Source organism: Malus sylvestris, chromosome 9 (genome assembly GCF_916048215.2).
Source record: "Malus sylvestris chromosome 9, drMalSylv7.2, whole genome shotgun sequence".
Taxonomy (NCBI): Eukaryota; Viridiplantae; Streptophyta; class Magnoliopsida; order Rosales; family Rosaceae; genus Malus; species Malus sylvestris.
Window position 1 is genome coordinate 1,757,884 of NC_062268.1, and position 11,817 is coordinate 1,769,700.

At 38.1% G+C, this 11,817-nt stretch overlaps 2 protein-coding genes across 3 annotated transcripts; one reads left to right on the top strand and one right to left on the bottom strand.

The window, feature by feature from the left end:
* Positions 1 to 649: 649 nt before the first annotated feature.
* Positions 650 to 8,979, top strand: LOC126583515 (glutaredoxin-like). Its single transcript, XM_050247898.1, has 4 exons — positions 650 to 817; positions 925 to 1,013; positions 8,522 to 8,620; positions 8,747 to 8,979. Exons 1-4 carry the CDS (start codon positions 762 to 764, stop codon positions 8,824 to 8,826), a joined length of 324 nt encoding a protein of 107 aa, XP_050103855.1. The 5' UTR covers positions 650 to 761; the 3' UTR covers positions 8,827 to 8,979.
* On the bottom strand, positions 8,817 to 11,806 carry LOC126583513 (uncharacterized). Of its 2 annotated transcripts, none has more exons than XM_050247895.1 (9): positions 11,545 to 11,806; positions 10,600 to 10,980; positions 10,314 to 10,347; positions 9,940 to 10,152; positions 9,753 to 9,842; positions 9,597 to 9,662; positions 9,418 to 9,509; positions 9,275 to 9,322; positions 8,817 to 9,178 (listed from the first exon to the last, which is right to left on the bottom strand). In XM_050247895.1, exons 2-9 carry the CDS (start codon positions 10,935 to 10,937, stop codon positions 9,067 to 9,069), a joined length of 993 nt encoding a protein of 330 aa, XP_050103852.1. In that variant the 5' UTR covers positions 10,938 to 10,980; positions 11,545 to 11,806; the 3' UTR covers positions 8,817 to 9,066. The 2 variants fall into 2 exon arrangements, with proteins under 2 accessions (XP_050103852.1, XP_050103851.1); XM_050247894.1 differs by having other exon boundaries at positions 10,600 to 10,938; positions 11,545 to 11,804.
* Positions 11,807 to 11,817: the final 11 nt, after the last annotated feature.

Sequence of the window (11,817 nt, forward strand, 5' to 3'; positions counted from 1 at the left end):
AGAAACAAAGAAGACTGATGAAAAATGTTTGAAAACTTTGAGTTTTAATCAAAATGATAAAAAGATGTTGGAAGTGAATAGTAAGAGGAGTAATTTTTTAGAGACAAATATCATTTTTCGTTAAAGTGAACAATACCGAAAATGTTCCGTTAAAACACTAAAAAAAATACAGCCCATCACGGCTCACAAGGGACCCGGCTTCTCTGCCCTCCCACTTCCCATACACTCTCATCCCTCTTATTTTGTGCGGTCACGGTTAAGCCACGTCAACATTTTATATTGATTTTTTTATAGAGATAATAAGACAAAAAATAATAGTGATATAAAATGTTGACGTGATTTAACCGTGACCGCACAAATAGAAGGGGATGAGAGTGTATGGGAATTAGGAGAGCAGAAGTCAGGTCCGCCCGCAAGAACTAATAAAAAAATGGAAAAATTTGAAATAGGTCTAATTTTATAGGCCTACTTTTGAAATATGTCCAATTTTTAGTGACTTTTAACTTTTGAAATATGTCCAATTTTTAGTTATTTGGATGTATATAAAAAGATCCCTAGAAAAATAGAAGACAGACGTGGCACCTCCCAAAAGCACATACCTTTTTTGCCCCCTTTTTTTGGTCAAACTCCCAACTACATATACTTGATACTTGCACATACGCTGTCTGCAATTTTTCAGAGAGAGAGAGAGAGCCGAGAGAAGAAAATTGTGAGGAAATTCAGAATTTTAGGGTTTGCGAGTTGTGAATTGAGAGAGCGTTATGGCATTGACGAAGGCGAAGGAGCTCGTGTCGACCAATTCGGTCGTCGTCTTCAGGTTCTTGATTTTTCTCGTCGGAAATTAATCACGATTATTGACTAATTAATCTCGTATTTAAGAAATGCTAATTGTGTGTGTGTATGTATATGGATCTGTAATTGCAGCAAGACGCATTGCCCGTTCTGCGTGAACGTGAAGCAGCTCTTGACTCAATTGGGAGCATCCTACAAGGCAATTGAGTTGGACTCTGAAAGTCAGTTTCACTTCCCCTCTCACTATTTTATCTGTATTTACGTATTGTTTGTATCCAATCCATGTGTATGTATGTATGTATGCACATGAAAAGAATCAATATAAAAGAAAGAATCGGAATTGATCGATATATTTCTTGAAACAAACAAAAAGGAAATGAAAGACGAAACATAAATTGTGAATCAACTAAGCCCTCTCCGGGACTTGTTTAAGATTTGTTTAAGAATACGAAAGAGGAATATCATTTAAATGTTAGACCTACAACTGATTAGTCTTTGCCAAGGATCACAATTAACATTCACACATACATATATATATTTGAGGAGTCTGAGTATGATCATACCTGAGGACGTCATGATACAAGCAGCAAAACAGCAACACAGAGAGTCTTCTACTCACTGAGGAACCTGATATCAAAACCCTAGTGATAGTTCTAGATCTTGTTTTTGATGTAAACTTCCCGTGAGCAGGGACACCTCCTGTATAGGCTTATAAACCCAACTGCATCCCAACTATCGTGGGATCGTCAAAGCCTAAAAATTCTCCACGTTTGTCAGTTGTTAAACCACAACTGAAGCACGCATTTAGTGTCCTACAAATAAGGGATTTTATCCTTTAAATGGTTTTGACTTTAATTAATTAATTCCACGTATGATAGTCCTTATTATGCTCAATGACAATTCAATAGAGTCCTAACATTCTCCCACTTGAATTATCACTGATCATATCCTTTATCAACGTATTAATCCCATAGTGATCACTTTTGTCAACACAACCATTAATCCCTTTGCATATCTGCCATAAATTATTTCAAAGAAATGAACCTTAGAAAATCTTATACATCAACTCGTACAAGCACCCTAAGATCACATCACCCAAAATAACTTATGCATGATATAGTTACCGAAACAAATTCAAAACTTTGTTTCCATGCTCCCACTGATCAGAGCAGTCCACCATTGTCAAGCTTTTGTTTAGCTCCAATGGAATGCTTATAATGCCAAGCACATTTAGTCCGAATCTTTCATCAGTCCACAACATTTCAATATATTGCATACATATATTTGTACATATATACAATAGCTGAAATAAAACCTCAACCATTAACATGGTAAAATTCAAGAGTACATGAATTCAAGCTTTATTTTTTATAACAAAATATGAAATCAAATGAAAGATAACCCTTACTTCCATACAGTAGCTGAATCAAAGGATTCAACCACGCCCATGTTTGCCACATGATTCTTGAAAACTCCCACTGCCAACGGTTTTGTAAGGGGATCAGCCAACATTAAAGTAGTGTCAATGTGTTCTATAGACACCATTCCTGCCTTCACCTTCTCCTTGACTGATTGATACTTGACATCCATTAATCGAGCTGCATAAGATTTCTTGTTGTTTTTAGAGAAGAACACAACAGCTTTATTGTCACAATATATTACAAGTGGCTTCGCAATTGTGTCAACTATCCTCATTTCTGAAATAAGATTCTTCAACATCATGGCTTGTTGGGTTGCTTCAAAACATGAAATATATTCTGCCTGCATTGTTGAAGTAGCCAAAGTTTTCTGCTTTGCACTTCTCCAAGAAATAGCACCTCCAGCCATTCGAAAAACATACCCACTCGTTGATCTTCGATCATCCTCACATCCCGCAAAGTCTGAGTCACAATGACCAATCACTTCCAACCTTTCAATCTTACCATATACTAACATGTAGGATTTGGTCCTTTGCAAGTATCGAACAACCTTCTTGGCAGCAGTCCAATGATATTCCCCTGGGTTTGCTTGGAATCTCCCAAGCACACTAACTGCAAAAGCCAAATCCGGCCTCGTGCAAACTTGTGCATACATTAAACTTCCAACAAGTGAAGCATAGGGTCTGTTGGACATGCTTTGCTTTTCAATATCATTCTGAGGACATTGAGATTTGTTAAACTTGTCTCCTTTGCTCATTGGGGCTTCACCTTTTGCACAACTCTCCATATTGAATCTTTTCAGGACCTTTTCTATATAAGATTTTTGTGAGAGCCCTAGTAAGCACCTTTTCCTATCCCTAATTATTTCTATTCCAAGCACGAAAGTAGCATCACCCATGTCTTTCATTTCGAAAGTATTTGACAACAGCCTTTTGGTTTCTATCAGCAAGTTTAGATCATTACTTGCTAACAAAATATCATCGACATACAAGACAAGGAAAATAAACTTGGAACCACACACCTTGAGATACAAACAGTCATCGATTTTGTTCTCAACAAAACCAAAACCAGTGACTTTTTCATCAAACTTCATAAACCATTGTCTCGATGCTTGTTTCAACCCGTAGATCGATTTCTTTAGTTTGCATACCATGTGCTCATTGCCCTCTTTAACGAAACCAGGTGGTTGTACCATGTGAATATTTTCATCGAGAACTCCATTAAGGAACGCTGTTTTAACGTCCATTTGGTGAAGCTCAAGATCAAAATGTGCAACTAGGGCAAGAATGACTCGGAGTGAGTCTTTTGATGAAACTGGGGAGAATGTGTCCGAGTAATCCAAACCCTCCTTTTGTGTGTAACCCTTTGCAACCAGCCTCGCTTTATACCTTTCAACTGCCCCACTAGAGTCCCTTTTTGTCTTAAAAACCCATTTGCATCCTATGGGTTTTATAGATTCATCTTTTTCCACCAATTCCCAAACTTCATTGAAGTACATCGAATTCATTTCGTTCTTCATTGCAGCCTTCTAGTCATTAGCTTTATCACAATTAATTGCTTGATTGTACGTGATTGGATCGTTGTCAATTCCTTCCTCATGCTCAACCTCTCCCACATATACTAAGTAGTCATTCGAGAATGGAGACCTCCTATTTCTTTGTGACTGCCTCCTTTGCACTGGAACTTGCTGCATGGTGATTTGTTGAGCATTATCTTGCATTTCTAATATTTGTGGCTGCACGTCTACCAATTCATGCTGATCCATGCAATCAACATGACTTTGAATTCCCACGTCCCCAAAATCAATTGTGTCAGCATGCATTGGAGTTTCTTTGAAAGATGACGAACTAATCAAATCTTCTTCTTCAAAAACCACTTCTTTCAAACCTTCATTGCTAGATTGTTGATCTTCAATGAACCTAGCATTATTAGTTTCAAAAATCCTTGTGGATAAACTCGGTGAGAAGAATCTGTACCCTTTTGATTTTTCTGGAAAACCAATGAAATGGCAAGTCACTGTTCTTGAATCAAGCTTCCTTTCTGTTGGATTATACATTTTTGCCTCTGCCAAACAGCCCCACACATGAAGATGGTTGAGGCTTGGCTTTCTTGATGTCCACAACTCAAAAGGAGTTTTATTCACTGATTTGCTCGGTACACGGTTTGAAATATAGTTTGCCATCTTAAGTGCTTCTCCCCACAAGAACATTGGAAGATTGGTCCTGCTCATCATGCATCTTACCATTTCTTTCAAAGTTCTGTTCCTTCTCTCGGCCACACCGTTTTGTTGTGGTGTGCCGGGAGTAGTGTACTGAGCTTGTATGCCATTTTCCTCCAAGTATCTTGCCATTGGACCCTTTTGTTGCCCTTCCTCAGTGTACCTGCCATAATACTCTCCACCACGGTCCGACCTCAAAATTTTAATTGAAGTTTCTAGTTGCTTTTCTACCTCATTTTGATAAGTTTTAAAACAACTAGCCACTTCATTTTTCTCGGATATTAAGTAAACATAAGCATACCGAGAAAAATCATCAATAAAAGTCACAAAATAGACATTTTTGCAAATGGTTTTAGTGGGGAAAGGACCACAAACATCTGAATGAATTATTTCCAAGAGTTTTTGACTCCTTGTTGATCCAATTTTCTTTGTGTTTGTTAATTTACCCTTCCAACAATCAACACAATTTTGCAGGTCAACAAAGTTTAACCTTGGCAGTATGTTCTCTTTAACTAGAAGTTCCAATCTCTTTTGACTTATGTGTCCGAGCCTCCTATGCCAAAGCATAGAAGACTTTTCATTAACCAAAGATCTTTTACTTTTAAGAACTGTCGACACTTGCATGCATTTTGGAATTGTAACAACATCACAATGTAATCTCCATAAATCATTTTCCAACAAACAAATACCAAGTAAAAGATTGAGATTAGGTTTCTTGAAAATCCTTATACTTTCATCGTCGCCAATGAAAGCATAACCAGTCTTTACAAGCTTGGAAGCGGAAATTAAATTTCTAGTTAAACTAGGAACATAAAGAACATCTAACAATTCTAATTCATAATTAGTTGACAACTTGAGCTTTAGAGTGCCTATTGCCTCCACAGCCACCTTATTTCCATTTCCTACGTGAACTTCATAGACTTCATTTCTTGCAAATTCCCTTCTTGTGAATCCCTGCAATGAATTGGTAATATGCACCGAACAACCAGTGTCAAACCACCAAGAATTTGGAGGGACTTCAACAAGATTGATATTAACACAAACAAAAACATTTTCAGTTTTATTACCTGTTTTATTTCCCCACTTCTTACGTTTTGGACAGTCCCTTTTGAAATGACCATATTCCTTGCAAAAATAACACTTAACCTTTTCCATATCCACCCTAAAACCTTGAGGTCCCTTTGAGGAGAGAGTATTATTTCCAGCAGAGTGAGAAAAGTTAAAAGGGTTTGCTTGGCTTACCAGAAAACACATCGTGCTTCTTTCCTTTGTCTGTGCTCACCACATTGACAACCTCTTGTTTTCCTCGTTTCATCCTTGCCTCCTCTTGGACACAGATTGAAATCAAATCATTCAAACTCCATTTTTCTTTTTGAGCGTTGTAGGATGTCTTCAATTGCTCATAACTCTCAGGAAGAGAGTTAAGAGCCATATGAACCACAAAAGAGTCATCAATAGGCACTTCAAGATCACTGAGCTTTGCCGCTGCCTCCACCATTTTCAGTATGTGCTCCCTAACTGTGTGACTTTCATCAAATTTCAGAGTAGTCAAGGTTGTCATGAGGTTTCCTATCTCTCCTTTCTCAGAGACTTTGAACTTTGCCTCAATGCCTTCAAGGAAATTCTTTGCTTTGTCACTGGCAGGTAGTCCCCCTCTCACAGCTTCCCCAATTGATCTTTTTATCACAAGTAATGCCATGCGATTAGCCTTTTCCCATTTTTCAAATTTCAACCTTTGAGCAGCTGTGCTAGTTGCATCCACTGGTGCTGGCTCATCTTCTCTAAGTGCCAAATCGTAGTCCATCAGTCCCAAAATAATCTCAACATCTTGTCTCCATTTTTTGTAATTTCCTCCATTGAGCGGCTCGATAGAGGAAAAATTCAGGGACATGGGATTCATTGAGGACGTCATTAATTTGTTAGTTAAACAAACAATGAAAATTGCATGCAGTACAAGGTAACACCTTTGGGCAAGAAACACTTTACTACAAGTTTCATTGACATAGCTACTTAATTTAATATTAAACACCTTCATAACTCAGGTCTTTGGACAAGAATTAGATCAATTTAATATCAAAATAACCACTATGCCCTAATTCATTTAATCGAACCATTCATATATTCCTTTTTTGAAGATAACAGTATGTATGTTATGATAAATGAATTACAATGTCCTGCGACCTAATTCATGCAACAATGCTTGACAAAATCCCATTTTGATGTGATCTTCTAAGCAGTTGTGCATCGGTGCAAAGTCTTGTTCCCTTAAAATTCTTCAACTGAGGTTTATATGTGATATGCAAGTCAAAACCATTCATATAGACTAACCTTGCTTGACAAAATTGCATGCAGTACAAGGTAACACCTTTGGGCAAGAAACACTTTACTACAAGTTTCATTGACATAGCTACTTAATTTAATATTAAACACCTTCATAACTCAGGTCTTTGGACAAGAATTAGATCAATTTAATATCAAAATAACCACTATGCCCTAATTCATTTAATCGAACCATTCATATATTCCCTTTTTGAAGAGAACAGTATGTATGTTATGATAAATGAATTACAATGTCCTGCGACCTAATTCATGCAACAATGCTTGACAAAATCCCATTTTGATGTGATCTTCTAAGCAGTTGTGCATCGGTGCAAAGTCTTGTTCCCTTAAAATTCTTCAACTGAGGTTTATATGTGATATGTTTAAACTAAAAACAGTTTTGAATCCAAGTAGACTAACCTTGCTCTGATACCGAATGTTAGACCTACAACTGATTAGTCTTTGCCAAGGATCACAATTAACATTCACATATACATATATATATTTGAGGAGTCTGAGTATGATCATACCTGAGGACGTCATGATACAAGCAGCAGAACAGCAACACAGAGAGTCTTCTACTCACTGAGGAACCTGATATCAAAACCCTAGTGATAGTTCTAGATCTTGTTTTTGATGTAAACTTCCCGTGAGCAGGGACACCTCCTGTATAGGCTTATAAACCCAACTGCATCCCAACTATCGTGGGATCGTCAAAGCCTAAAAATTCTCCACGTTTGTCAGTTGTTAAACCACAACTGAAGCACGCATTTAGTGTCCTACAAATAAGGGATTTTATCCTTTAAATGGTTTTGACTTTAATTAATTAATTCCACGTATGATAGTCCTTATTATGCTCAATGACAATTCAATAGAGTCCTAACATTAAATACCATGGAATAATGTTTGATCCTATTCATAGGGATTGCGTAAAATTCCATTCCAAAAAGAGAAAGTTGGAAAGAATTGGGTATCTTTCGATAGTTGATTACGGCGTGAATTTACTTTTGTTTGCTAATTACTTACGATAACCGGTCAAAACTTGAAACTCGCAACGGATTTGGATCCTCGTTGAATCCCCTCCCTGGATTATAGGAATCAACGCACGTGGACCGTTGATAAAAATCGTGTGGTCCCAATTAAATGCTTTTTATATTTTTAAAAGTAAAGCAGCTTCGTTTTGCGTAAAAAATATAAAAAAAAGAAAAAATTTATGGTCGCATAATTTTTTATCAACGGTCCACGTGCATTGATCTCTAAGATCCCCAGGCGATCCGGTGAGGATCCAAATCCACTCGCTACTGCGAAATCTTTATTGGATGTAAAGTTTGCTTTTGAGCTTCCTCACAAATGTATTGTTGGAAGAAGTCAAATTGTTAACTGGAAATTGGTGTTTTTATGAGTTCCATATTCTTCACGTTTAATGGGACTATTTGGCACCCTATTTCCCCTCCCGTAGTTTAGACTAGATTAGAAAATCGCTTGACTAAAAAAAGCCGGAAATATTTACTATTTGGCTAGAGACAATTGACTAGCAAAGTGGTGATTAGGTCAATTAATTGGTAAATTAGGCCTCAAGCTTTTAACTGTAGGACTTGCGATGTTGTGCGCGATGACTTTTTTGAAGTGTCAAATTGCCGATAGCAGCTCCCGTTATATTTTGTAAAATGAGATAGACATCTTCCTTTTCCATCTTGTGCAGTATGTGTTATTTTTCAGAGTATAGATTTTGTCCGAGTTTTATTGATGCCGGTATTGTTCCTCCGTTTTGAAGGTGACGGAGCTCAGATACAATCAGCTCTGGCAGAGTGGACTGGCCAGCGGACTGTGCCCAATGTTTTCATTGGTGGAAACCACATCGGTGGATGCGACAGTAAGATTTCGAATCCCTCAACTGCAATAGATTCTTAGATACAACCGAAGATATATCCCGATTACAAAGCAAAATCGCTCCTTAACCATGGCTGTTGGAATAATACTATTTGATGTCGTCGTGCAGAAACAACGGCATTGCACAAGGAAGGTAAACTGGTCCCTCTGCTTACTCAAACCGGAGCCGTTGCCAAAACTTCTACTTAAAAGAATGGATGATTAGTAGTAAAGCAGAATAATTTCAGTTATGTGCTTTAACAATTTCCGAACGTAACGCACATTCAACTTGAATTTGTATAATCTCCGTTAGTGTTTTCATATTTCGATTCGGATACATGTGTGCTTGAGTTTTCTTGATAATTGGTTGATTCTTCAAATCACCGGACGTGAGTTTTTCGTTACCCGGGAAGTCACCGTCTGTATTTCCGGTTACACCAAACCTCGTCCTTAACATCGATAAGAGTTGGGAAACCATTTTGACAAGAGGTAATGTTTTAACTTCACGATTAGGGCAAAGATACCGTAGCAGGGAATGTGCATCAATCCCATCAAGAAGTACCTGAAATTCAGTACATTATTAGACTAAACATGAAGTTAAGACCTAATTAACGGGGCGTAATGCCGAGAGGTATAACAGTGCGTAGCGATAACATACCACAACGGTGCATATGGCGATGACAAGTCAAGAAACGGGTACGGCCACCTGCAACAAAGTGAAATTTGACAATCTTCTTCCATGACATTAGTAGTTCCATCCAGTTCCTGAGTTGTATACAAGGAGGGGTTAACGAACGTTACCGTACTGATACGCAAGCGTGGACGGTCCACTGGAAAATGACGAAGACACCGGTCCATAAAATGAAGTAAGATATCCGAACAAAGGGGAGATGCTGCAGAAGTTTGAAAAAGTTGGAGCGTGGAATAAACTTTCAAATATACAAGTCCAAAGTGAGAGAATTTGCCCATGAGAAAAATACCAAGCAATTCAACATTGCATCGCCGAGGAGTAAAACAGCGTTGATTGAATGCATATCCACCGTCAGCTGAAATAAACGGAACGTTAACAAAAACATATGAACCTTAAGCTACGAAATATGTGGTAAGAGGATGGATATGAAATTTGTGGTACTTACGAAACTCATTTTGTAATCTATGATGGTGAAAAACGGAAATATGACGAGCCAATAGATGCAATCAGTAAGCATCACTGCCCCGGCACTCATCTGAAATTCGAAATTGAATGAAACGGAAACATAAGGCACTTAAGAGGCAAACAAAGCTTTTGCAAGCATTGATCATTGGGCAAAAGGAAAATATGACCTCGAACATAGCTTCAAAGACACGACTGCAATTGGCTGCTGCTCGGGGAAGACAACTTTCGTCTTGGGGACTTGAGTCTTTCTCCTCATTTTCAAGGGGAATGTATGTTCCATTTTCTGCATCTGTCCCGACATGATCATAATCTCCTAGAGTTCTCGTGCTGCTTGTTTTCTTGCACCAGAAGCACCCGTAAATGGAGAGAAGAGATCCAAACTACGACGAAAGTGAGAAAAGAAAACAAACAAAATCTCAGAGCCTAGTCTATGGAGAGTTGTTAACGGTTGCATCAATTATAAAATGCGCAGACATTGGATATCTCAACGAAAACATTAAGGCGATTCAGTAGAAGGCTAAAAGAAGATCAGAGAGCATACCCCGAAGTAGATGGTAACCAAGGTAAAAGTCCACCTGTTCAGCATACAGAAAACATTACATCCTCGAGTTGAAAGCATAATAAAAAAGAACATTTCCTAACTACCCGGGAACCTGATGTATGACTGAACAAATGTGTCCTACGCTGCTCAAGAAAGAGACGAATTGAGTTGTAAACCCGCTTGAGTTTTCACATTTAACTTTCGGTTGTGCAGGATCTTTAGATGACCTTAGATTTAGAATCCACTACATATCACTAGATGAGCATAAACATAAGACGAGGCTTACTGAGTATAGAAGTAAAATATGCGACTGCCAGAGATAGCAACTTTAATGATCAGCGTTGCCAAAAGGAAAGAGAATGAAATAACTCGGTAAATCAGCAGCCAAACGGGATGAATTTCTTTGAGGCAGGGTCTCCACGCTTCATCGCCAGAGAAATCCTGGCTTATGTCCTGCTGAGTATCTCTTCCGTCAGATTTTGAATGGTCTTTACCATCATATTTCCATATCATTAGTAACGCTATAACCATTGGCACAAACACCCAAATTGCGCATAGCAAGACTCGCCAGTTCAACCAATAGCTCAGGGTAGTAGTATCAGCAGCAGTACCCTCTAGCTGCATCCTGCTAGGACAAACGACGAGTTACTTCTAAATTTCTCGGTTGCTGCATCGTCTCGTAGTATTTAAAAAAAAAAAAGGTACATTGTCAAACGAAAGAATCCACGAATTTGAATTGTATACAAAACCAAAAATTGCTAATAAAACATGACTGTAAAGGTGGTAACGAGAATAAAGGGGGACCCTAAGCCAACAAGACTCTCCGCTTTGCCAGGGTCTGAGGAAGCTAAATAGTTAACACTGCTATTAATATGCATACGAAGATTAAGCGATATCGCTTAGGACCCGAGTGGAAGGACAAATACTCTTAATCACTTGAGCTCCAATTCCCTTGCGGAGATTATGCGATTTTGCATATTGAAATTACAACCATGATGAAACATGGTCTATCTTCAAATAAAGTCACTGCTTTTCCTGACTATGTTAATAAATCAATAAGAATTACGGAAATTTAAATTAAATCAACTCATAAATGTTCACCCTCTCCCAATATTACCTATATAGCAAGAGAAAAATATATTGAAACAAATATGATTGGTCAAAGCAAAGCACGAACTAACAACAATGTAAGAAACAGAAAATATCAGCAATCAGCAAGCAGCAAGCATACCTGATTAATTAGCGAGAGACGGATTAATCAACGAGCTCAAAGTTTGGTTTTCGCTTTTGGGTCGTTTCGTTTGGTTGCCGAGCGGAAGCTGAGATGCTCAAACAGCAAAATCTGCTGCAACCCAATTCAGAATTTTCCTCACTTTCTCGGCAACCAAACAGACATTAACACCCAGAAACAAAAAAATTCAAGAAAATACTTCTCTCTGCTGATACCAAGCGTGACGACGATGATGTTCATTGGGAATGCGGACCCCAAAATTCAAGTCGGTTG

Excerpts from the sequence above, each read along its gene's own strand:
- LOC126583515 (XM_050247898.1), top strand. The coding sequence starts at position 762 with ATGGCATTGACGAAGGCGAAGGAGCTCGTGTCGACCAATTCGGTCGTC. Across the intron at positions 818-924 it reads AATTCGGTCGTCGTCTTCAG|CAAGACGCATTGCCCGTTCT; the intron begins GTTCTTGATTTT and ends CTGTAATTGCAG. Across the intron at positions 8,621-8,746 it reads CCACATCGGTGGATGCGACA|AAACAACGGCATTGCACAAG; the intron begins GTAAGATTTCGA and ends GTCGTCGTGCAG.
- LOC126583513 (XM_050247895.1), bottom strand. The coding sequence starts at position 10,937 with ATGCAGCTAGAGGGTACTGCTGCTGATACTACTACCCTGAGCTATTGG. Across the intron at positions 9,323-9,417 it reads CACGCTTGCGTATCAGTACG|GTGGCCGTACCCGTTTCTTG; the intron begins GTAACGTTCGTT and ends ACTTTGTTGCAG. Across the intron at positions 9,179-9,274 it reads TCGCCATATGCACCGTTGTG|GTACTTCTTGATGGGATTGA; the intron begins GTATGTTATCGC and ends ACTGAATTTCAG.